This window comes from Mobula birostris (assembly GCF_030028105.1).
Source record: "Mobula birostris isolate sMobBir1 chromosome 26 unlocalized genomic scaffold, sMobBir1.hap1 SUPER_26_unloc_1, whole genome shotgun sequence".
In the NCBI taxonomy this organism is placed as follows: Eukaryota; Metazoa; Chordata; class Chondrichthyes; order Myliobatiformes; family Myliobatidae; genus Mobula; species Mobula birostris.
The window spans coordinates 382,720-409,522 of record NW_027274039.1 but is presented as its reverse complement, the minus strand read 5'-3'; the positions used below and the strand labels follow the sequence as shown (position 1 = coordinate 409,522).

The following is a 26,803-nucleotide window of genomic DNA, read 5'->3' as shown; positions in this document are numbered from 1 at the left end:
CGAGTCTGCTCCGCCATTGCATCATGGCTGATCCAGCCCCAGTGTTCTGCCTTCTCCCTGTATCCCTTCATGCTCTGACCAATCAAGAATCTATCAAACGTTACCTTAAATATACATAAAGACTTGGCCTCCACAGCTGCCTGCGGCAAAGAATTCCACAGATTTACCACTCTCTAGCTAAATAAATTCCTCCTATCTCCGATCTAGAAGGACGCCTGGCTATTCTGAGGCTGTGTCCTCTGTTCTTAGACTCCCCCATCATAGGAAACATCCTCTCCACATATGGAGCTTTGAAAAATAGAGGGCTATAGGTAACTCTAGGTAATTTCTAAAGTAAGTACTTGTTCGGCACAGCATTGTGGGTCGAAGGGCCTGTATTGAGCTGTAGGTTTCCTATGTTTTTTCTATGTATCTATCAAGGCCTTTCATCATTGTTACAATGAGGTTACCCCTTATTCTTCTGAGTTCTAGTGAATATAGGCCCAAAATCATCAAACAGACTTTATGTGACAAGCTATTGAATACTGGAATTATTTACATGAACCTCCTTTGAACCCTCTCCAGTTTCAGCACATCCTTTCTAAAATAAGAGGACCAAAACTACTCCAATTGAAGCCTCACCAGTGCTTTATAACGTCTCGACATTACATTCTTGCTTTTATATTCTAGTCCTCTTGAAATGAATGCTAACATTGAATTTGCCTCCCTCACAATACTCAACCTGCAAGTCAACCTTTAAGGAATCCTGCACAAGAACTCCCAAGTTCCTTTGCATCTCAGTTTTTTCTATTTTCTCTCCATTTAGAAAATAGTCAACCCTTTCCTTTCTTCTACCAAAGTGCATGACCATGCACTTCCCGACACTGTGTTCCATCTGCCACTTCTTTGCCCTTTCTTCTAATCTTTCTGAGTCCTTCTGTAGCCTCTCTATTTCTTCAATACTACTACCCCTCCACCTTATCTTCATATCATCTGCAAACAAAGCCATTAATTGCATCATCCAATCCTTGACATAAAATGTAAAAAGAATTGGTCCCAACACAGACTCCTGTGGAACACCCTTAGTCACCAGCAGCCAACCAGAAAAGGCTCCCTTTATTCCCACTCTTTCCATCCTGCCAATCAGATATTGCTTTATCCATGTTAGAATCTTTCCTGTAATACCATAGGATTGTATCTTGCCTCATGTAAGGCAGCTTGTCAAAGGCCTTCTGAAAATCTAAGCACACATCAATTGATTCTCCTTTGTCTATCCTGTTTGTTATTTCTTCAAAAGATTTGTTAGGCAAAATTTTCCCTTGCCTCCAAGTACCCTGAGACCTCATCCTTAATAATTGACTCCAACATCTTCCAAACCACCTAGGTCAGACTAATTGGCCTAAAGTTTCCTTTCTTCTGCCTCTCTCCCTTCTAGAGGAGTGGAGAAACATTTACAGTTTTCTAGAACCATTCCAGAATCCAGTGATTCTTGAAAGATCATTACTAATGCCCTCACTTCTCATTAGCTACCTCTTTCAGAACTCTGGGATGTGCACCATCTGGTTCAGATGACCTATCTACCCTCAGATCTTTCAGTTTCCCAAGAGCTTTCTCTCTAGTTGTGGTAACTTCACACATACCTAGAACTTCTGCCATACTGCTAGAGTCTTCCCCAGTGAAGACTAATGAAAAATACTTATTCAGTCCCCCCCAATACCTCTCCAGCATAATTTTCCAGATGTCCGATATCTATTCTCCATTCTCTTTTACACTTTATGTATCTGAAGAATCTTTTGGTATCCTCCTAATATTATTGGTTAGCTTACTTTCATATTCCATCTTTACTTTCTTAATTACTTTTATCATTACCTTCTGTTGGTTTTTAAACACTTCACAGTCCTCTAACTTCCCACTAGTTTTTGCTCTATTATATGCCTTCTCTTTGGCTTTTATGTTGGCTTTGACTTCTCTTGTTAGCCATGGTTTTGTCAATTTTCCTTTAGAATACTTCTTCCTCTTTGGGATGTATATATCCTGTGCCTTCCGAATTGCTTCCAGAAATTCCAGCCATTGGTCCTCTGCCATCATCCCTGCCAGTGTTCTTTTCCAGTCAATACTGGTCAACTCCTCTCTCATGCCTCTGTAATTCCCTTTATTCCAGTGTAGTACTGATACTTCTGAATTTAGCTTCTCCTCAAATTTTAGGGTGAATTCGATCATATTATGATCACCTGCCCCTAAGGGTTCTTTTACCTTGTCTCTAATCAATTCTGGTTCATTACACAGCACCCAATCCAGAATAGCTGATCCCCTAGAGGGCTCAACCACAAGCTGATCTAAAAAGCCATCTTGAAGGAACTCCGGAAATTCTCCCTCCTGGAATCCACCACCAATCTGATTTTCCCAATCTACCTGCATATTGAAATTCCTCATGACTATTGTAATATTGCCCTTTTGGCATGCATTTTCTATCTCACATTGTAATCTGAAGGCCACATCCTTACTATTGTCTGTATACAACTCAAATCAGGGTCTTTTTTACTCTTGCAGTTCCTTAGCTCTATCTATAATGATTCAACACTTTCTGACCCTATGTCACCTTTTAATTTCATGTAATACATCTTTTCTGTCAGCACCTTGGGGATTGTAGTGCCCAATCCACATCCCTTCACAGCACTGATTACCCAATACAAGCCTATCCCTGTTCTGCTCAACCATGCTCCTCCGTAGCCTATCTTCACCTGATCCCTGCTGTGTGAAGTGTCCTGGTTCATGCCCTTCAAACTTCAATTACTGCTTCCTCATCATCCCACATCGAAGAATTAAATAGCATAGAAAGAGGACCTCTCAATGAATCTCGTCCAAACCAACTGGAAGGCCTATCAGTGCTAATCCCATTTTCCTGCATTAGATCCTCTACTCCTTTCCTACCCAACTACCTGGTCAAATATGTTTTCAATATTTTAATTGCTTCTGCCTCTGGCAGTTCATTCTGATAAATGAACCCTCAGGACTCCTTTAAATTTTTCCCTTTAAACCTGTGCCCTCCAGTTGTAGATTCTCCTGTCTTGGGAAAAAAGGATTGTGACTATCTTATTTATGCCTTCATGATCAAAGGTCATGAACTTTGCTAGAAGGAATAAAGGTGTAGACTATTTTCTAAACAGAAAGAAAATTCAGAAATAGGAGGCACAAAGGGACCTGGGAGTCATTGTGCAAGATTGTCTAAAGGTTAACTTGCTGGTTGGATTGGTGGTAAAGAAGGCAAATGCAATTTTAGTATTCATTTTGAGAGAACTAGTATATGACAGCAAGGATGTAATGCTGTGGTTTTATAAGGCATTGGTCAGACCACCCTTGGAGTATTACGAGCAGTTTTGGGCCTCTTATTTAAGAAGGGATGTGCAGGCATTGGAGATGGTCCAGAGGAGGTTCACAAGGTTGATTCCGGGAATGAAAAGGTTAACGTATGAGGGGAGTTTGTTTCTGGGTCTGTACTTGCTGGTGCTTGGAAGAATGAGGGGCATATCATTGAAACCTATCAAGTATTCAAAGGCCTAGATAGAGTCGATGTGCAGAGGATGTTTTCAATAGTGAGAAAATTCAGGATAGAAGGCACACCCTCAGAACAGAAGAATGTCCCTCTGGAACAGAGATGAGGAAGAATTTCCTTAGCTGAGGGTGGTGAACATATGGAAGCCATTGCTAAATAAGGGTGTGGAAGCCAAGGCAGTGGCTGTATATAAAGCAGGTCCTGCTGAAGGGTCTCGACCAGAAATGTTGACTGTACTATTTTCCTTAGATGTTGCCTGGCCTGCTGAAATCCTGCAGCATTTTGTGTGTGTTTCTCGGATTTCCAGCATTGTGGGTATATATAAAGCAGAGGTTGATATGTTCTTAGTAAGGGTGTCAAAGGTTATGGGGAGAAGGCAGGAAAATGGGGTTAAGAGAGATAATAAATCAGACTCGATGGAATGATTGAGAAAATCGATAAGCCAAATGACCTAATTCTGCTCCTATGTCTTATGGTCTAATAATGTCATCCCTCAGACTTCTGCATTGCAGCGAGAATAAATCTAATATATCCAATCTCCCTTTAACCCTGTATTTCCGTCAACATCCTGGTATATCTCTCTGTACTCTCGATATTGTTGCCTATCAGAGCAAAGCATCTCCTGTAGATCTAACTCAGTTGCTACGGCTACAGTGCTGATCAAACGGCAGTGATGTCCACAGGAGAAAGAAGCTCCACGAATATTGATGATAGAGCTAACTGGAGAAAAGAATACATGGTATATCAGTCACAGTGGATTAAGAATGGGCACACATTAGGGAATATTGGTCTGATTTGTCTCAGTTGGCTTACTTCAACACAAACGGTCAGGAAGTACTTGTTGAAATCCTTGGGGCTGCAGCGCAGGATGTAAAGACCTTTCCTGTTTCGATGCTTCCTTAGCTTGGACACAGCAAAGTTGGAGCTGCCATGGAAGAAGAGAAAAACTTAGAATAAAAATAAATAAGTAATTGCATGGACCCTCCAAGAGCCAAGGTGGAGAACTTGATGTAGGGAGGTGAGGTGGAATTGTTACTACCAGACAGGCATAGTATGGCTACTTTTAATTGAGACAGAATGCCGTGAAGTTCAGATTCCCACATTACAAACTGCTTAAACCTCATTAACTTATCCTCCACTTCTGCTTTTCATCATTATCTGCTGCCAGAAACCAACAAGAATTTAGTTGTCTGGTTGTTCTTTCAGAGAAGGAACATACAGCACACAGGCAGAAGAGAATGCAGACATCTTTTGGTCTAATGAGTTCTTTAAGAAACTGGAGCACTCTCATTCCCAGAACATACGTGATTGGTCCATGACAATTGTCTTCAATGTGTTGCAGCAGTTTCGGGGGAGCCACTTCTTTGCAGAAATAATGGTGAGCATCAGCAGTCAGTCTGTAATAGCCATCAATCAGGGCGATGAAAGATAGAGCCTCTCTCAGAGTGGGAAACACTGCCTCCTGCAGGGTTGGAAGAGTGAGGTAACCATTAGATAGATGTGACAGTGACAGGCTGCCAATAGTCTGGAACACCAGAGTGAAACACACAATGCATTTCTATGTTTCTTTTTGTTGCAGCATAAATATAGTCCAGATATTGTGAAGGGTAACACCATTTCTCTAAGATTAACATCCAACACTTCCTCAACACCCACTACTCTCACCCCTCACAAAGAATTTCAAAAACAAAGTGACACTAGCCAGTGGTTCAAAATCAAAACAAATGCAAGTGCTGCAAATCTGAAATTAAAGCAGAAAATGCAATAAGTACTGAACAGACCTGGAAGCATTTGTGAAGAGAGGGAGATGTAGAGCTAATGTTTCACTTCATGCTCTCCCACCTCTTATCCCTTCACAATCAGTTTTCAACTGCTGAGTATTTCAAACACCCTTAATTTTAATTCAAACCTTACCCTGGTGTCCTGAGGTCAATAATTACTTCTTAATCAATGTTCATTATACAAATATGTGATATTATTACAGCAAATTTGTCTTGTAGAATCTTGCTGTGTCTGCTTTATCACAGGTAATATCCCATGTAATGTTCATAAGGTAGGTGAACAGATGTTCTGGGCTACAAACACCTTTCAGCAAAGAGTCATAGAATACTATGCAGAGCAGAGCAGACTCAATGGCCGAATAGCCTAATTCTGCTCCTATGTCTAATGTCTTACTACAGCACAGAAACAGACTCTTCTGCCCATATAGACAATGCCAAACCATTAATCTGTCTTGTCCCATTGAGCTGCACCCAGACCATAGTCCTCCGTACCCTTCCTATCCGTGTACCTATCCAAGTTTCTGTTAAATGTTCAGATTGAGCTTGCACACACCACTTGCACTGGCAGCTCGTTCCAGAGTCTCACCAGCTCTTGAGTGAAGCAGATCCCCTTAGGTTCCCCTTAAACATTTCTCCTTTCACCCTTTACTTTTGGTCTCCAGTTCTAGTCTCATCCAACTTCAGCAGAAAAAATCTGCTTGCATTTACCCTCCCTATATCTCGACAATTTTATATACTTCTATCAAATCTTCCCTCATCTTCTACATTCTAAGAAATAAAGTCGTATCCTATTCAACCTTTCCCTATAACCCAGATCCCCAGGCCACGAACTTATCAATCACCCCCGTACGTAAAGTCGCCCCTCACAGCTTCCTGCGGCAAAGAATTCCACAGATTCGCACTCTCTGGCTGAAGAAATTCTTCCTTATCTCCGTTCTAAAAGGATGCCCCTCTATTCTGAGGCTGTGTCCTCTAATCATAGACTCTTCCATCAAAGGAAACATCCTCTCCACACCCACTCTATCAAGGCTTTCACCATTCGATAAGTTCACCCCTAATTCCTCTGAATTCTAGTGAAAACAGGCCTAGAGCAATCAAGCACTCTTTATCTGACAAGCCACTCAACTCCAGAATCATTTTTGTGGATCTCCTTTCAACCCTCTCCAGTTTCAGCACATCCTTTTAAAGATACTTTTGCTCTTAATATATCTATAGGAGCCTTTAGGATTCTCCTTCACCTTGTCTTCTAGAACAACATCAATCCTTTGATCCCTCCCGATTTCATTTTTAAGTGTTCTCTTGCATTTAATGTAACCCCACTTTTTAAAAAAGGAGGGAGAGAGAAACCGGGGAATTATAGACCGGTTAGCCTAACGTCGGTGGTGGGGAAACTGCTGGAGTCAGTTATCAAAGATGTGATAACAGCACATTTGGAAAGCAGTGAAATCATCGGACAAAGTCGGCATGGATTTGTGAAAGGAAAATCATGTCTGACGAATCTCATAGAATTTTTTGAGGATGTAACTAGTAGAGTGGATAGCGGAGAACCAGTGGATGTGGTATATTTGGATTTTCAAAAGGCTTTTGACAAGGTCCCACACAGGAGATTAGTGTGCAAACTTAAAGCACACGGTATTGGGGGTAAGGTATTGATGTGGATAGAGAATTGGTTAGCAGACAGGAAGCAAAGAGTGGGAATAAACGGAACCTTTTCAGAATGGCAGGCAGTGACTAGTGGGGTACCGCAAGGCTCAGTGCTGGGACCCCAGTTGTTTACAATATATATTAATGACTTGGATGAGGGAATTAAATGCAGCATCTCCAAGTTTGCGGATGACACGAAGCTGGGTGGCAGTGTTAGCTGTGAGGAGGATGCTAAGAGGATGCAGAGTGACTTGGATAGGTTGGGTGAGTGGGCAAATTCATGGCAGATGCAATTTAATGTGGATAAATGTGAAGTTATCCACTTTGGTGGCAAAAATAGGAAAACAGATTATTATCTGAATGGTGGCCGATTAGGAAAAGGGGAGGTGCAACGAGACCTGGGTGTCATTATACACCAGTCATTGAAAGTGGGCATGCAGGTACAGCAGGCGGTGAAAAAGGCGAATGGTATGCTGGCATTTATAGCGAGAGGATTCGAGTACAGGAGCAGGGAGGTATTACTGCAGTTGTAGAAGGCCTTGGTGAGACCACACCTGGAGTATTGTGTGCAGTTTTGGTCCCATAATCTGAGGAAAGACATCCTTGCCATAGAGGGAGTACAAAGAAGGTTCACCAGATTGATTCCTGGGATGGCAGGACTTTCATATGAAGAAAAACTGGATGAACTGGGCTTGTACTCGTTGGAATTTAGAAGATTGAAGGGGGATCTGATTGAAACGTATAAAATCCTAAAGGGATTGGACAGGCTAGATGCAGGAAGATTGTTCCCGATGTTGGGGAAGTCCAGAACGAGGGGTCACAGTTTGAGGATAAAGGGGAAGCCTTTTAGGACTGAGATTAGGAAAAACTTCTTCACACAGAGAGTGGTGAATCTGTGGAATTCTCTGCCACAGGAAACAGTTGAGGCCAGTTCATTGGCTATATTTAAGAGGGAGTTAGATAGGGCCCTTGTGGCTACAGGGATCAGGGGGTATGGAGGGAAGGCTGGTGCAGGGTTCTGAGTTGGATGATCAGCCATGATCATAATAAATGGCGGTGCAGGCTCAAAGGGCTGAATGGCCTACTCCTGCACCTATTTTCTATGTTTCTATGTTTCTTATTCTCAAGTTCCTCATTTATTTCCACCTACTTAAACCTGTTATATACCTCTTTATTTTTCTTAGCCAGGGTCCCAAAATCTCTTGAAAACCAAAGTCGGCTGGGGTGATATACTGCATCTGGTGCTCCCGATGTGGCCTTTTATATATTGGCGAGACCCGACGCAGACTGGGAGACCGCTTTGCTGAACATCTACGCTCTGTCCGCCAGAGAAAGCAGGATCTCTCAGTGGCCACACATTTTAATTCCACATCCCATTCTCATTCTGACATGTCTACCCACGGCCTCCTCTACTGTAAAGATGAAGTCACACTCAGGTTGGAGGAACAAGACCTTATATTCCGTCTGGGTAGCCTCCAACCTGATGGCATGAACATCGACTTCTCTAACTTCTGCTAATGCCCCACCTCCCCCTCGTACCCCATCCGTTATTTATTTTTATACACACATTCTTTCTCTCACTCCCTTTTTTCTCCCTCTGTCCCTCTGACTATACCCCTTGCCCATCCTCTGGGTTCTTCTCCCCAGACCTCCTGTCCCATGATCCTCTCATATCCCCTTTGCCAATCACCTGTCCAGCTCTTGCCTCTATCCCTCCCCCTCCTGTCTTCTCCTATCATTTTGGATCTCCCCCTCCCCCTCCCACTTTCAAATCTCTTACTAACTCTTCCTTCAGTTAGTCCTGACGAAGGGTCTCGGCCCGAAACGTCGACTGTACCTCTTTCTAGAGATGCTGCCTGGCCTGCTGCGTTCACCAGCAACTTTAATGTGTGTTGCTTAAATTTCCAACATCTGCAGAATTCCTGTTGTTTGCGTTTTTTAAACCCGTTACACTTGTCTTTTATTCTGACAGGAACATACAAGTACTGTGCTCTCTAAATTTCACTTTTGAAGATCCCCCACTTACCAAATACACCTTTGCCAGAAATTAACCTATTCAACTCCACACTTACGTTTCTGATATTGGCCTTTCTCCAATTTAGAATTTCAACCGGAGGACCAGACCTATCCTTTCCCATCATTACATTGAAACTGATGGCATTATGATCACTAGATACAATGTGTCCCCCTACACAAACTTCTGTTACCTTCCCTGTATCATTCCCAAATAGGAGATCTAGTATCGCACTCACTCTAGTTGGGCCCTCCATGTACTGAATAAGGAAACATTCCTGAAAACATTTCACAAACCCTTTCCCATCCAGCACTTTCACAGTTTGAGAGTCCCAGCCAATATGTAGAAAATTACAATCACCTACTATCATAACCTTACACTTCTTGAAACAGTCTGCAACCTCTCTACAATTTGTTCCTTTGAATCCCACGGACTGTTGGGTGGTCTATAATATAATTCCATTCACATTGTCGTACCTTTCTTATTCCTCATTTCTACCCATAAAGCCGGGAGCAGGGAGAAGATGGCGGTGCGACGGCAGCGCGCGCGGCCACTTTGGTGGTGATGTCTGTTATCTGTCAAGTAGGGGACCGTGCACAATTCTGATTTGATGGAGACAGACATGAGAGCACAGCGGAACATCTGGAAAACTTCTGAAATGCCCGCTTTGCTACCGCTGCTACTGTGTGGTAGCCGGAATCTCCGGAGCTGAAGGCCCCGAAATCCTCGGCTTTGCGTGTTTCAGCGGCCGGGGAGAGGTCGACGGCGCTCGGCAGAGGATGGCGCTCGGGAGGCTGTATCGGAGAGGCTAGTCAGGAGCTCGAAGTTTTCCGATGGATGGACACAGTGTCGGCTGGGGTCGGCTGCTTCCAAGGTATCGGCAAGTTGACGGTGCCTGGAGGTTTATGGCAGGGAGTTTCTCCCTTTTGCCACTGTTATCGGGGACTCGGGAGTCGATCGACTCGGGACTTTGAGACTTCCTTTTACTGTGCCCATGGTCTGTTCTTTATCAAATGATGGTATTGCTTTGCACTGCTGTAACTATATGTTATAATTATGTGGTTCTGTCAGTGTTAGTCTTTGGTCTGTCCTGTTTTCTGTGATATCACTCTGGAGAAACATTGTATCATTTCTTAATGCATGTATGCATTTCTAAATGACAATAAAAGAGGACTGAGTGTTCTCATAATCCACTCTAAAGCTTCACGAGATTAGTTATCCAGTCTGTCCTGTCTGAGCACTGTCATGACATTTTCCAGGACTAGTAATGCCACCCCACCACCCTCCCCCATCCCTCCCTCTCTATCATGTCTAAAACACTAGAGCCCTGGAACATTGGGCTGCCAGTACTGCTCCTCCTGCAACCAACTCTCACTACAATATCATCATTCCATGTGCTGATCCACACCCTGAGCTCACCTGCCTTTCTGACAATACTCTTGCATTGAAATATACACAGCCCAGAAAATTAGTCCCACCATGTCCAACCCTTTGATTCCCTTTGACTCTTGTTCAAACCTCCCCACTACCCCCCCATGCAACACTAACAAACCTTTCTGCTAGGATGTCAGTCTCCCACCAGTTCAGGTGAAACTGTCCCTTCTATACAGGTCCCACCTTCCCTGGAAGAGAGCCAAATGATCCAAAACTCTGAATCCCTCCCTCCTACATCAACTCCTTAGCCATGTGTTAAACTGTATAATCTTCCTAGTTCTGGGCTCACTAGTACCTGGCATGGGTAGCAATCCTGAGATCACAATTCCCTCTTACCCTTGACATTGTTACCAATGTACACCACAACCTCTGGCTGCTCTCCCTTCCACTTAAGAATGCTGTGGACTCAATCAGAGATGTCCCTAACCTTGACGTCCAGGAGGCAACGTACCATCCAGGAATCTCATTCTCATCAACAGAACCTCCTTTTTGTTCCCCTACACAACGAATTCCCTATCACCACAGCTCGCCTCTTTTCCCCCCTTCTTTTCTGAGTCACAGAATTAGGCCCAGTGTCAGAAACATGACCACTGCAGCTTTCCTCTTTTGGTCATTCCCCCTCACTTCAAAAATACACAAAGTGATACTCCTGACGGTTACCCACTTACCTGTGTCCTGCATCTTGGGTGTAACTACCTCCCTATATCTCCTGTCTATCAATCCCTCAGCCTCCTGAAAGATCCAGAGTTGATCCAGTTTCAGCACCAACTCCTTAACGTGGTCTGTTAGAAGCTGTAGCCGAATGAACTTCTCGCAGGTGTAGTCATCGGGGACACTGGAGGTCTCCCTGCTTTCACACATCTTCCATGAGGAGCATTCCACTATCCTGCCTAACATCCCTACTGGTCTAAATGTGCAATAAGAAAGAAATAAAGTAAGAATAAATAACAAAAATTATTCTAACTATAGCCTGCGCCTCTCCTTGCTGAAGCCTCGATGAGCAAAAGCCACAACTCCCCACACTAACTCCTGCCCACTCACTCAATGGCCATTCCATTTAAATGCAACTTCTTTCTATTGGATCTTGTCAAGTGCCTAATTATGCACAATCCAATATTTCCTTACCTGTATTATGCAGAAACTAACCTATAAAATTTGATTGTGTCTGACTCACAAGGTATTCTCTATGATAGATCCAAAACCTTCAAGTTGTTCTGCAGCTATTGGAACACACATGTTGATCCAGATTTCTGACATCTGCAGAACTCCTTGTGTTTCTGTTATGTTTAAATTGGTTCCTGGTTGGGACATTGAAGGTTTGGGTCTCTCATATAGAATACTTTGCCATTCAGGAAAACAAAGAGTTGACATTCCAGGCTGAATAAATTTAAACACTTTCTTTTTTAAGCTTTTATGCAATCATCCTTATCCAATATATTACTTTCACTGTAAAAATTTTTCAATGACCTCATAACTGGGAGACATATTATCTTCCCTCACCCTAACTTTTGAAACTTGGCATACATATTTATTTACATTATCTACAAACAATAGAGGACCCTGCAGGGATCAGTGCTGAGACTTCTGCTATTTGTGATATATATAAATTACTTGAATACAAATACAGAGAGGCTGCAGGACAATGTAGTGGATAGTGAGGATGGCTGTCAAAGATATACATCAGTTGGAGGGAAGGATAGAGACGAAAGTGGGAAGGTGATAGGTGGAGGCAACGAAAGGGTGCAGCTCGAGGAATCTGTTAGGAATTGAAGGTGGAGCATGGAATCAAACAAGGTAGGTGGGGAGCTGTCCCAGTGGGTCCCAGGTGCCCCAGGTGCCCTCACTTTGTAGGTGGAGGGGAGAAAAACAATGTTATTAGGGGTAGCAGGAGTGTTGGAGGAACTAAGTTGGACAGGAGAAGGGATAATACTCAACAGAGGGGGAGCAGGTTGAACTATGCAGAGCTAAAACTTGAGAACTCCCTGCTCTGGATTCCGTAACATTACCTGTACTACAATGAGAAGCTCAGTTTCATGTCTAATGGAAAGAGCACCTTTGACAGTGTCATTCTCCCTCGGTGCTGCTTAAGGGCATCAGTGTGATCCTAGGACTACAGGCAGGACTTGTGGATCCCCAGGAGAGCATGTCATATACTATCAATACAGACACTCACAGCTTATTCTAAAATAACTATACACTTGATCCTCTATTTAAATCTCTCAACAGTCTGCATTCAATATGGGAAAAAAGACTTTAATTAAACTTACCAAAACCTCGTTGTCTTGTTTAGTAAGTGTGACAATTCGACTTTCTTCTAAGACATAATCTCGGCTAGCCTGCTTGAGAGTGATGTCAACAATCTCTGGAAAGTCACAGAAGGACTGCCATTGCTAAACAAGAAGGTAAATCAGAGAGAGAAGCTCTTTACACCTCTTTTCAGGCATGAATTAAAGCTGATGTATTGAAAATGCGACTTCGCTAATAAATCTTACATTAATTCTCAGCTAAGAATTTTTGTGCCACTTACTGAAGCATATGCATATCATTCATTCTTGTGATTTTTGTGTCTTTGGAACGCTGTGTTCAAAATATCTTTCTGAGAAGCTGCAGAATGTCATGGGGTGGGAGCAACAGGAGCTGCCCACACCCAAGTCCATCAATGACTGAAATTCACTTCCATTGGATGATTGATATCTAACTCAAATCCTTCTACAGTCCTTAAGCATCAATTCAAGTTATCACAAAATGTCAACTTAGTGTCCATCTCAAAGTTAGGATACTGAATCAGAGGGACATTAGGACCACATGTGTCCTTTGTTTCATGGAATCCTGGTTAACCCCTTTCGTACTGGATGCAGCGATTCAGATCGACGGGTTTACTACACATAGTCAAGATAGATCTATAAAGTCTCTCAAAAGCACAGGTGGAGGATTATGCCCCATATTCAACTCCTGTTGGTGCACAAATATATGAATGCTGATCCATTTCTGCTCACCCGACCTGGAATATCTAGCCGTTAAGTGCTGTCCGTCTTACCTACCATGGGAGATTTCCGGGATCATTTTGGTAACAGTATGCATTCCACATGAAGGTAGAGCCATAGATGTAGTGTATATGGATTTTAGCAAGGCATTTGATAAGGTACCCCATGCAAGGCTTATTGAGAAAGTAAGGAAGCATGGCATCCAAGGGAACATTGCTTTGTGGATCCAGAACTGGCTTGCCCACAGAAGGCAAAGAGTGGTTGTAGACAGGTCATATTTTGCATGGAGGCCGGTGACCAGTGGTGTGCCTCAGGGATCTGTTCTGGGACCCCTACTCTTTGTGATTTTTATAAATGATCTGGATGAGGATGTGGAGGGATGGGTTAGTAAATTTGCTGATGACACAAAGGTTGGGGGTGTTGTGGATAGTATGGAGGGCTGTCAGAGGTTACAATGAGACATAGATAGGATGCAAAACTGAGCTGACAAGTGCCAAATGGAGTTCAACCCAGATAAGTGTGAGGTGGTTCATTTTGGTAGGTCAAATATGATGGCAGAATACAGCATTAATGGCAAGACTCTTGGCAGTGTGGAGGATCAGAGGGATCTTGGGGTCCAAGTCCATAGGACACTCAAAGCTGCTACGCAGGTTGACTCTGTGGTTAAGAAGGCATACGGTGCATTGGCCTTCATCAATTGTGGGATTGCGTTTAAGAGCCGAGAGGTAATGTTACAGCTATATAGGACCCTGGTCAGACCCTACTTGGAGAACTGTGCTCAATTCTGGTTGCCTCACTACAGGAAGGATGTGGAAGCCATAGAAAGGGTGCAGAGGAGATTTACAAGGATGTTGCCTGTATTGGGGAGCATGCCTTATGAGAATAGGTTGAGTGAACTCGGCCTTTTCTCCTTGAAGCAATGGAGGACAAGAGGTGACCTGATAGATGTGTACAAGATAATGAGAGGCATTGATCATGTGGATAGTCAGAAGCTTTTTCCCAGGGCTGAAATGGCTAGCATGAGAGGGCATATTTTTAAGGTGCTTGGAAGTAGGTACAGACGAGATGTCAGGGGTAAGTTTTTTTCACGCAGAGAGTGGTGAGTGTGTGGAATGGGCAGCGGTGGTAGAGGCAGAAATGATAGGGTCGTTTAAGAAACCCCTGTATGGATACATGGAGCTTAGAAAAATATAGGGCTATGTGTAAGTCTAGGTAGTTCTAAGGTAAGGACATGTTCGGCACAGCTTTGTAGGCTGAAGGGCCTGTATTGTGCTTTAGGTTTTCTGTGTTTCTATGTTTCACCTCAGGCCAATATCAATCAGGCTTTAGATGATCTGAGCTATGGGATCAACATGCACGAAACAGGGCACCCTAAGGCTTTCATCATCATATTGGGGGATTTTAACCAGGCCAGTTTGAAAAAATCACTAAGCAATTATCATCAACAGATCACTTGCAATACTAGAGGAAACAAAACACTGGACCACCACCATGAAGAATGCCTACTGTGTTATTCTACGCCCTCACTTCGGGAAGTCTGATCACCTGGCTGTACTTCTACTCCCTGAGTATAGACAGAGACTGAAGACTGCAGCACCAGCAGTGAGGACCAAGAAGGTATGGACAAGGGAAGCACAGGAGTGCCTACAGGACCGCTTTGAATTGGTGGAATGGACTGTATTCAGGGATTCAATTTCAAATCTGGATGAGTATGCTGCAGTTGTTACCGACTTCATTAAAACCTGTGTGGATGAGTGTGTGCCTACAAAGACTTACTGTACATTCCCAAACCAAAAGCCATGGATGAACCAGGAGGTATATTGTCTGCTGTAGGCTAGACCTGTGGCTTTCAAGGCTAGCGACCCAGATCTGTACCAGAAAACCAGGTATGACTTGTGGAGGGCTATTTCAAGGGCGAAGGGACAATTACGAACAAAGTTGGAGGCGACATTGGATGTAGGACAACTCTGGCGGGGTTTGCGAGACATTACTTCCTACAAGGCAAAGCCAGACATGAATGGCAGCAATGCTTCACTACCATATGAACTCAACACCTCTGCGCTCACTTTGAAAGGGAGAATATAACCATGGCTGTGAAGATCTCTGCTGCACCCAGTGACCCTGTGATCTCTGTCTTTAAAGAGGGTGAACCCGACGGAGTACCTGGTGAGGCTCTGAAAACCTGTGCCAACCAACTGGTGGGAATATTCAAGGACATTTTCAACCTCTCACTGCTATGGGCGGAAATCCCCACTTGCTCCAAAAAGGCAACAATTATACCAGTGCCTAAGATTAAAAAAAAACTAGGTAATGATAGAGATCTAGATGATTCTAAGGCTAGCAGGAAGGAACTTAAGAATGAGATTAGGGGAGCCAGAAGAGGCCATGAGAAGGCCTTGGTGACCAGGATTAAAGAAAACCCCAAGGTATTCTAAGAGCAAGAGGATAAGATGTGAGAGAATAGGACCAATCAAATGTGACAGCACAAAACTGTGTATGGAACCTAAGGAGATAGCAGAGGTATTTAATGAATACTTTGTTTCAGTATTCACTGCAGAAAAGGATCCTGGTGATTGTAGGGATGATTTACAGTGGACTGAAAAGCTTGAGCATTGTCAGGACGCTGGAGCAGGGATCCAGTTGCAGACCTAGTTATTAATGTGAAATGCTTGCTCTGTTCCTCTTTCTCCACAAATATTGCCCAGCCTACTGAATATTTCAAACACTTTCTGCTTTTTGTTTTGAATTATATTTTCTGCGGATTCTGTTTTTGATTTTCAAGTTAAGAATGATGTTTGATTGTGAAGATATTGTGGGAGAATTTTTGAGATCAATGAAGAGTGAGGTAGAAGCAGATGTAAAGGGATCAAATAGAATGTGAAGATAAGAAATACAAAGGCAAATTCTAAAATAGAAGAATACCAAACTAAATGTTGCTATTTGGAAATTGGGAGGAATATAATTATTAATAGTGAATAATGAAATATCTGTCATTAAGAACTTTGCAGTAGGAGTGTGATTAGGAATTTAAGTGAAGAACATGGGAATTCAGGGTTACCCTCGCAGACTGAATTGAGTTGTTCTGTAAGACAGTTGCAGATTTGCATTTGGCTTATACATTGTAGAGGAGATCTCATAATTAGAAATGTAAAGCAATCTATTAAGACTTGATACTTCACTTAGAAAAAACTGTTTGGATCACTAGATGCTGAGCAGTAAAAGGACAGATTTTATTAAGAAATGCCAGGATGAGTATTTGAATTGCTTGGACATGGAAGGCTATGGATCAGGTGGTGGGAGATGGGACCAGTGCAGTCGGGTGTCCACTGGTGAGCGTAGATGTGTGGTTGAATAGCCCATTTCCAAGCTGCACAATTCTGATTCTATGTTTGATCCCTCTTCAGTGCTTGCAAGAAAGAAGGTGAGTGGTTGGTGGAGATGGAAGAGTGGACCAGGGAGTCATAAATGGAATGATCCCTTTGGAAACCTGAATACAGAGGGGAGGAAAAGATATATCTGGTAGAGGATTTTTTGAAGTAGACCACTATATATTGCGTCCACTTTCAATGTAGTCCATGTCAGAAAGAATATCAATGCCCTAAACAGAGTAGAGAGCTTTACCAGAAAAGAGTCCAAGCTGAAGACAGGGCAATAGAGCAGAAAAAGGGTTAATGAAAATATTTAAAGTTATGAAGGATTTTCACAAAATAAACAACCCCCTTAGTAGGAAGATTGGCAGCCACAGATTAAAGATAATTGGTGAAAAGAACACTAAGTACTGGTGTGGTGAAGATGAAGAGATATATTTGCACGCAGCAAACTACTATTATCTGGAATATATTTCCTGAAAGATTGGTGGAAACCGATTAGAAAGAAGGTTTGAAGTGCAAATTTTACTTTTTCCTTAACCATTAAGTGGACTGGTATCAGTACAATGGGTCAAATGATTTTTTCATTCACTGAGGTAAAGTCACCTGCTGCCCCTGACATCATGGTATATAGATAACTGGTCCTTTGATGTTACTTGGCAATGTTGTTTCTCCCTGCAGCTTTAGCCAGCCCAATGACCTGATGGTTACATTATGAGCCATCCGATCTAATTAAAGACAGAATCTCTCTTACCAACGATGACTACATTACACAGAAAATGAGCAAACCTCATCATCTTTGGTATTCCACTGGACTCCATGTTCTCCAGAGATGCAGATGAACTTGTATGTTGGGAGCACTTGATGATCCCATGTTTGATCTTTCACACAAAAGATTTCCTGAATGGGCATTATTTTCAAGTTTCCCATATCCAGGAGGTATTTCAGCTTTAGGCACCTGAGGTCAGTTTCGCAGTGGCTGATCTTCTTCAGAAACTTGTCAAACTTCCTTCTGATTCTCTTTCTCGTTACAAAGTTTTGCTGCTGGATCTGTTGACGGAGAGATGCTGGAATGCAGGACTTGTAACTTTAAATGGAATGAGAATGATTTGATTAGCACAGGGTTCAACCACTGTTGTGTTAGAGTTAGCCTTCTATCCCTTTTGATGGGAGACTCATAGAATCACTGAATACAACATGCAACTGGGTCCTTTCTGCCCACTGAATGTGATGCCTATCTATGCTTGCACCAATCCCACATCCCTTTACACCTTTCCAATTTACACACTGTATACCAAGTGCAAATGAGACTAACTTGGCTGTTGCCTGGAATGAATGGTTGTAGTTATAAGGAGAGGTTGAATAAACTGGGTTTATTCTCACTGGGCGTAGGAGACTGAGAGGTGTCTAGAACTAGAGAGAGAAGGTGAGGGGAGGAACATTTGAAGGAGATCTGAGGGGTAAGTTTTGTACAGAGGGAGGTGGATAAGCTGCCTGAGGCAGAGGCAGATAAATTTATAATGCTGCTTTTACAACAATATTTGGACAGATAGTTAAATTGAAAAGACATTGAGGCATAAGGGTTTAATGAATGCAAATGGGTTCACCCTAGTTAGACAACACAGTCAACATGGAGAAGATGGGTTGAAGGGCCACTCTCACTATTGCATGATTCTATTTGTCCAACCCTACTGCATCCACCTGCATTGCAATTTTCGGGCAGCTACGTACTTGCACACCGAAGTTCCTCTGTATATCAACACTCCTAAAGTTCCTACCATTTATTCAATATCCAATTTAACCAATTTCCCCCGGGATCAATAAAGTATGACTATGACTATGACTATGACTATGACTACATGCTCTACAATAATTTAACTTCCCAGAGTGTATTACTTCACTTTGAGAAAGTCCACCTGCCATTGCTCTGCCCAACTTCCAGGTGGGTGGTTAATGTTTCACTGTATTCTTCTCCTTCTACTTCACTATTTACAACTCTACCAATGTTCATGTCATCTGCAAACTTACTGATCAGACCACCTCACCCAAGTCACTGACATATAACATTACCAGCAACGAAATCTGTAGTACACCACTTGTGACAGACTTCCAGAGACAGAGTATCTCTGTCCAGAGATAGAGAGATATAGAGGCTTTTGATTGATAACAGAGTAGTCTTCACAGCTCCGATCAGATCTCTGAACAGCCATGAACCATTAAGCACTACATCAGTACTTCATTTTTTGCAATATTTATTTATTTTTCACATAGCAATTTTATATCTTTTCACTGTATGAACCCATGAACAGTACCTCACTCTTCCTCTTTTACACTATTTATTTATCTATGTATATATGTATAAACTTTGTAGTTATTTACCTGTCTTTCTATTTGTTTAGCAACTTACAGTAATTTGTTAAGCCTGCACTGTACAGTTGCTATAAATAGACACATTTCACGACTAATGTCAGTGACAATAAACCTGATTGATTCTAATTCTAATTTTGAAAGCATCTTATCCTATCTGGACACATCATGGCTTGGTATGGAAATTGCTGTGCCCAGGACTGCAAGAACTACAGAGAGCTGTGAACGTAACTCAGCACACCATGGAAACCAACTTTTCCTCCGTGGACTCTATCTATACTTTTTGCTACTTGTAGAAAGCAACCAGCATATTTAAAGACCCTGCCCATTCCAAACATTCTCTCTTCTCCCTTCTTCCATTAGAGAAAAGATACATAAGCCTGAAAATATGCTCCATCAGCTTCTACCTCACTTTTATAAGACTATTGAATGGTTCCCGAGTAAAATTGAAGCTTATTGTCCTTTATCTGTAATTCTTAGACTTTATTCTGCATTCTGTTATTGTTTTACCTTGTACTATGTGAATGCACTGTTGTAATGAATTGATCTCTATCAACAGTATGCAGGGCAAACTTTTTCACTGTGTCTTGGAACATGTGACATAAATAAACTAATTCCAGCTCCTTCCAGAATACTCTGACAACATCACCTACAAGGTCTTTCTTGCTCAAGTGTACATCCCATTCTTGCTCCCCTCTTAAATCGTCTGCACTATTCATGGGAAATTGACACTATAGACCATAGGACATAGGAGCAGAATTAGGCCAATTGCTCCATCGAGTCTGCTCTGCACAATCACATCTTACCTGATCTGCTCACAGATTTGTTGCAGACTCCACTTCTTTTCCTTTGCTATCCGCATTATGTCCAGTACAGCCATTCCCAAGCATTCCTCCTGCATCTGCAGGTCCAGTGGGACTTTAATGAGTCCAGTGACGAAGTCAGAGCGTGACTGAGGAGGAAACAGAGGAAGGTGTGATGAACAGAAGCCCTGGTTCCCGAGCCCCTGTGAGACATCCTGACTTCAGTCTTGTTGATAATACTTCATTTCTTCAATTCGTATTTGACTATAGTTTTAAATGCCGGATGTAAAGTGCAGCCTTTATTACACTTGCATCCAACTCAAACACTTTTCTTTTCAAATGTTCACCCTGCTAAGGCTGTTAAAGTGGTCATTACCTGAGCAAAGAGGTAGTCTATGACAGAGTAATCCAAGACGGTGCTGGTATACTCCTTCGTAAGACCGTAGCGGTAGGATTTCTTGCTGCCTTGGCCAAGCCAGTTAGGAAAGAAAAATCTAGGCAAGCAGAAAGAGAGACTGCCCATTAATATAACTGTGATAAAAAGGCAAATTTCAGAACCAAGTGGTGATGGTGTCTTGTGATCCTATTGATGCCCTTCAAAGGACACAAAAGTGGTCCTCGGTTTAAGATTCTTATGCTGGAGAAAGGCCAATTTTGATGACATCAGAAGGAATCTGACAAACATGTATTGGGATAGGTTGTTTTCTGGCAAAAATATGTTTGGTAAGGTAGGCCTTCTAAAGTGAAATACTGAGAGAAGAGAATCTATATGTTCCTGTTAGAATAAAAGGCATGGCTAACAGGTTGAGAAAACATTGGTTATCCAGGGATATTGAGGCCCTTGTGAAGGAAAAGGAGGTGCTTATCGGGTACAGACAGTGGAGATCAAATGAGGCACTTGAGGGGGTAGAAGAAATGGAAGGAGCACTTAACAGAATGGCTAAAAGAGTTTGCTTTGGCAAACAAAGTGAAAAAGAGTCCCAAGAGCTTTTGTTTGTTATATTAGGAGCACAATGAAAGCAAAAGACAAAATTGGGATCCTTGAAGATCAGCATAGTCATTAATAAATTGAATCAAAGAGATGGAGAAGATCTTAATTTTTTTTTGGCACTTGCATTTACTTGGGAGATAGAGGTGGAGTCTATAGAACTGAGGAAAAAGAATAGTGAGACAATGGAATATGGAAGAGGATGTGTTTACTGTCTTGAGGTGAATTAGGGTGGATAAGTTCTCAGGGCCTGATGAGGTGTCTCCTCAGACCTTGTGGAGACTAGTGCAGAAATTTCAGGGGTGCAGACAGCGATAATTAAAGCATCTTTAGCTGTGGGCGAGGTGCCGGAGGAACAGAGGATAGCTAATGTTATTCTTTTGCTTATGAAAGGCTGTAAGAATAAGCTGGGAAATTTTGGGCTGGTGAACCTGATGTCACGACTTACCTGAGGCGATATAGAAGGACCTGTTGTGTGCAGCCATCAACCTGGAAGATGTGGCTTGGAGGGAACCAGACTTTTATATCTTCCGTTGCGAGGGCAAAGAGACTGTTGTAGACTGGTAGAATTCCTGGGAAAACAGACATACTCAACTGGCAGTGAGAGACAGAGAACTAAGCATTAACACTTTGCTGCTAGAAGCAAGGGGAAGGTTCAAATTTCAAAGTGTATGACTCTATGATTCTATGAAAGGTGGGCAGAAGAATGCAAGAGCAGGAGTATACCACTTGTCCCTTGAAGCCTGACCATTCTCAGCATGATCATGGCTGATCTATTCTACAGCCCTCAATCCTCTGTATTTTCACTAATATATCTACTTCCACTTTAAATGAGCTAGCTTTCATGACTTTCAGGGAAAGAGATCAACAGTGATATGTTACCCTTTGCAAGAGGAAATATCTCAATTTTAAATGACTGGCTCATTACTTGAAACCATGTCCCCCTGTTTGAGATTTTCCCTTTAGTGAAACAGCTCGGTATCTACTCTGTCACATCCTCTTGGGATTTTAAAATCAACCCCTAATTTCCACCATAGCACTGGTGAATCAGATAACTTGCTGTGGGCTGCAAATAAAACTTCAAAATATACTTCTGAATTACTCTCATTGTAATCTACAGCCTGTAATTTCCCTTTAAGCAACATACTTTTGAACCATCTTAACGAACTAGTGATTTCACAGTCTTCCGAAGGACTTGGCACCCTTAACTCTCAAGCATGCAGGTACACCACCTTTAAGCTATGCCAGGAGTAGGGGAGGTCACCAAATCAGATGCAATTACTGAAAAATGAAACTTCCTCTACCCAGCATCTTGTTAGCAAATGTACAGTGCCAGAGAAGAAGATTGAGCACTCAAGGACAGGATTACTGTATTGACAGTAAATGAGGAATTGTTGTGTTCTGTGTTTCACAGAGACATGGCTCAGTTCAGACATTGGTAAGATCTGAAGGCTTCTCAATACACTGGATGGATGGGACTGCTGATTTACAGAAGACAAAAGATGGGGTCTGTGTTTCATGATAAATCCTTTGTGGTGTTTGAATGCAGTGGTCTTGTTACACACTTGTTCCCCCGACCTGGAACATCTGACGATGAAGTGCCAAACTTACCAAGAGAATTCTCCTCCATGATCGAGACCAGTTTACATACCATCAAAGGTAGATGTTAAACAAGCATACGATGTGTTGAATGGCACAATTAGCAAACAAGAAACACCCATACTGATCCCTTTCAAGTCATTGTTGGGAATGTCAATCAGGCTTGTTTAAAGAAAATTCTGCCCAATTATCATAAACATATAACCCGCAGCACCTGGAGCCCCAAAACACTCGACCACTGTTACCCTACAATTAGGTTACACTACCGTTTTATGCTCAGACTACATTTCAGGAAATCTGATCATTTAGCTCTACTCCTCCTACCTGCATACAGGAAGAGGCTAAAGAGCAAGGCCCAGAAATAATGACAACAAAGAAGTTGCAATGGGAGGCAGAGGAGTGGCTATGGGATTGCTGCAAATCAATAGACTGGGTGGTGTTTATAGACCAGTGAGTCTTACTTCGGTGGTTGGTACGTTGATGGAGAAGATCCTGAGAGGCAGAATTTATGAATATTTGGAGAGGCAAAATGTGATTAGGCACAGTCAGTATGGCTTTGTCAAAGGCAGGTCGTGCCTTACAAGCTTGATTGAATTGTTTGAGAATGTGACTAAACACATTGATGAAGGTAGAGCAGTAGATGTAGTATATATGGACTTCAGCAAAGCATTTGATAAGGTACCCTATGCAAGGCTTATTGAGAAAGTAAGGAGGCATGGGATCCAAGGGGACCTTGCTTTGTGGATCCAGAATTGGCTTGCCCACGGAAGGCAAAGAGTGGTTGTAGATGGGTCATATTCTGTATAGAGGTTGGTGACCAGTGATGTGCCTCAGGGTTCTGTTCTGGGACCTCTTCTCTTTGTGATTTTTATAAGTGACCTGGATGAGGAAGTAGAGGGATGGGTTAGTAAATTTGCTGACGACACAAAGGTTGGGGGTGTTGTGGGTAGTCTGGAGGGTTGTCAGAGGTTACGGTGGGACATTGATGGGATACAAAACTGGGCTGAGAAGTGGCAGAGGGAGTTCAAACCAGATAAGTGTGAGGTGGTTCATTTTGGTAGGTCAAATATGATGGCAGAATATAGTATTAAAGGTAAGACTCTTAGCAATGTGGAGGATCAGAGGGATCATGGGGTCCATGTCCATAGGACACTCAAAGCTTCTGTGCAAGTTTACTGTGTGGTTATGAAGGCATACGGTTCATTGGCCTTCATCAATTGTGGGATTGAGTTTAAGAGTTGAGAGGTAATGTTACAACTTTAAAGGACCCTGGTCAGACTCCTGGCACTGTGCTCGGTTCTGGTCACCTCACTACAGGAAGGATGTGGAAACCATAGAAAGGGTGCAGAGGAGATTTACAAGGATGTTGCCTGGATTGGGGAGCATGCCTCATGAGAATAGGTTGAGTGAACTCGGCCTTTTCTCCTTCGAGCGATGGAGGATGAGAGTTGACCTGACAGAGATGTGTAAGATGATGAGAGACATTGATTGTGTGGATAGTCAGAGGCTTTTTCCCAGGGCTGAAATGGCTAGCATGAGTTTTAAGGTGCTTGGAAGTAGGTAAAGAGGAGATGTCACGAATAAGTTTTTTACGCAGTGAGTGGTGAGTGCGTGGAATGGGCTCCCAGCGACTGTGGTGGAGGTGAATACAATAGGGTCTTTTAAGAGACTCCTGGACAGATACATGGAGCTTAGAAAAATAGAGGGCTATGGGTAAGCCTAGGTAATTTCTAAAGTAAGTACATGTTCGGCACAGCATTGTGGGCCGAAGGGCCTGTATTGTACTGTAGGTTTTCTATGTTTCTATGCCTCATCAGAGGGTCTGAATGAATACACCACGATTGTCATGGATTTATATAAACAGTTATAGGTGAGTGTGTCCTCACAAAATCTTGAAGTTTCTTCCCCAGCCAGAAGCCTTGGATGAACCATGAGATCCACAATCTGCTGAGGGCCATTTCAGCGGTACTCAGGTCTATCAACCGTTAAATACAAGAGAACCAGTTACAATCTCCAGAAAAGCCATCTCACATGCAGAGTGGAAATTCTGGACCAAATTTGAATCACTGAAGGATGCTTGATAGCTGGTACAGGACTTGAATGCTATCATCTCCTACAAATTGAAACCAAGCAAAATGTGTAACAAAAAATCTTCACTCCCAGATGAGCTCAATGCCTTTTATGCTCACTTTATCTATTAAAAACTAGAGGAACCATCACGAAGTTCTACTGCCTCCGATGACCCTGTGATTTCAGTCTTTGAGTCCAATGTGAAAACATCTTTCAGAAGAATGAACACATTGAAAGTGTCCAGCCCAGGCAGGGCGGCTGAGTACTAAAGATCTGCACTGATCAACTGGTTGGAGTATTCACCAATATCTTTAACCTCTTGCTTCGGTGGCCTGACGTACCCATCTGCTTCATGCAGGTTTCAATTATACTGGTGCCTAAGAAGAATGTGGTAATCTGCCTAAGGACGATAATGCAGTAGTACGTCCACTGTGCTGAAGTGCTTTGAGAGGTTGTTGGTGAAACATATCAATCCATTTCATTGGCTCTTCACTCAATGCTGGAACATCTGGACAGTGAAGATGCATACATCAGGATGCTCTTCATTGACAACAGCTCAGCATCCAATACCATCATCCCCTCAAAACAAATCATTAAGCTTCAAGTCCTTGGCCTCAATACCTCCTTGTACAACCGGATCCTGTCTTCCTCACATGCAGATCCCAGTCATTTCAGATTGGCAACAACATCTGCTCCACAATATCTCTCAGCACAAGTGCACCACAAGTTGTATGCTTAGCCCCCTGCTCTACTTGCTTTATATTGTGAGGCTAAGCACAGCTCTAATGCTATATTTAAGCATGACAATGACACCACTGTCATTGGCCGAATCAAAGGTGGTGATGAATATGCTTATAGGAGGGAGATTGAAAATCAGGCTGAGTGGTGCCACAACAACAACCTCTCACTCGATGTCAGTAAGACCAAGGAGATGACTATTGACTTCAGGAGGAGGAAATCAGAGGTCCATGAGCTAGTCCTCATCGGGGGATCAGAAGTGGAGAGGATCAGCAACGTTAAATTTCTTGACGTTACATTTCAGAGAACCTGTCCTGGGCCTGCACATAAGTGCAATTATGAAAAAAGCACGGCAGTGACTCTACTTCCTTAGGAGTTTGTGTAGATTTGGCATGACATCTAAAACTTTGACAAACTTCAAAAGATGTGTGGTGGAAAGTATATTGCATCACGAATATAGCCCAGCCTGTCATGGGTAAAGCTAGCTTCACCATTGAGCACATCTACACAGAGTGCTGTAGCAGGAAAACAGCATCCACCATCGAGGACCCATCCCAACCCCCCCTACCATCCAGCCATACTCTCTTCTCACTTCTGCGATCACGAAGAAGATACAGGAGCCTCAGGGCCCACAACACCAGGTTCAGGAACAGTTATTACCCCTCAACCATCAGACTCTTGAACCAGAAAGGATAATTTCACTTTCCCCATCACTGGCCTGGGCTCAAGGCCAGTTTATCTCATGTTCTTGATATTTATTGCTTGCTTGTTTGTTTGTTTATTTCTCTTTCTTTTTGTGTTTGTACAGTTTGTTCTTCTGTTTTGTACTTTGGTTGTTTTCCTGTCAGTTGCGTGTGGTCTTCCACTGATTCGACTGAGTTTCTTGTATTTACTGTGATTGCCCTCAAAAAACTGAATCTCACGATTGTGTATGGTGACCTAAATATACTTTGATAATAAATTTACTTTGAACTTTAAACTTCTAACCTCCAATGAGTACAGGCTCAATCTGGTAACTCTGTTTAATACACCAACCCCAACATCTTTTATGCACACTTTGAAAGGGAGAATAAAACCACACCTGTGAATCCTTGCAGCATTCGGTGACCCTGTAATCTTTGTCTTAGACACTAATGTCAGGACATCTTTCAAGAGGGTTAATCCTCAACAAGCCATCAGGTCATAATGGTATTCCTGGTATGGACATGAATACCTGTGCTAACCAACTGGCTGGAGTGCTCAAGGATATCTTCAATCTCTCACTGCTGCAATAGGAGGTTTCCATCTGTTTCAAATGGGTGACAATCATACCAGTGCCCAAGAACAGGAGGGTGAGCTGCCTTAAGTGCCCCAGTGGCACTCATGTCTCCTGTGTTGAAGTGTTTTGAGAGATAGCTCATGACCAGAACCATCTATTGCCCAAGCAAGGACCTGGACTGCAGATGCAATCTCACTGGCTCTTCACTCCGCATTGGATCACC

General features: G+C 42.6%; 1 protein-coding gene across 2 annotated transcripts in view; it reads right to left on the bottom strand.

Annotated features, from left to right (window-relative positions):
• The window catches only part of LOC140192256 (tyrosine-protein kinase JAK2-like), a 203,347-nt gene that overhangs the window by 119,151 nt on the left and 57,393 nt on the right, over nucleotides 1–26,803 (bottom strand). For both annotated transcript variants that reach the window (XM_072249929.1, XM_072249930.1), the window contains exons 3-9: nucleotides 21,364–21,487; nucleotides 20,304–20,421; nucleotides 19,931–20,076; nucleotides 17,547–17,844; nucleotides 12,673–12,795; nucleotides 4,837–4,994; nucleotides 4,346–4,457 (exon numbers count right to left, since the gene is read on the bottom strand). In XM_072249929.1, coding sequence (XP_072106030.1) covers nucleotides 4,346–4,457; nucleotides 4,837–4,994; nucleotides 12,673–12,795; nucleotides 17,547–17,844; nucleotides 19,931–20,076; nucleotides 20,304–20,421; nucleotides 21,364–21,487 — 1,079 coding nt within the window. The remainder of the gene's footprint in view (nucleotides 1–4,345; nucleotides 4,458–4,836; nucleotides 4,995–12,672; nucleotides 12,796–17,546; nucleotides 17,845–19,930; nucleotides 20,077–20,303; nucleotides 20,422–21,363; nucleotides 21,488–26,803) is intronic.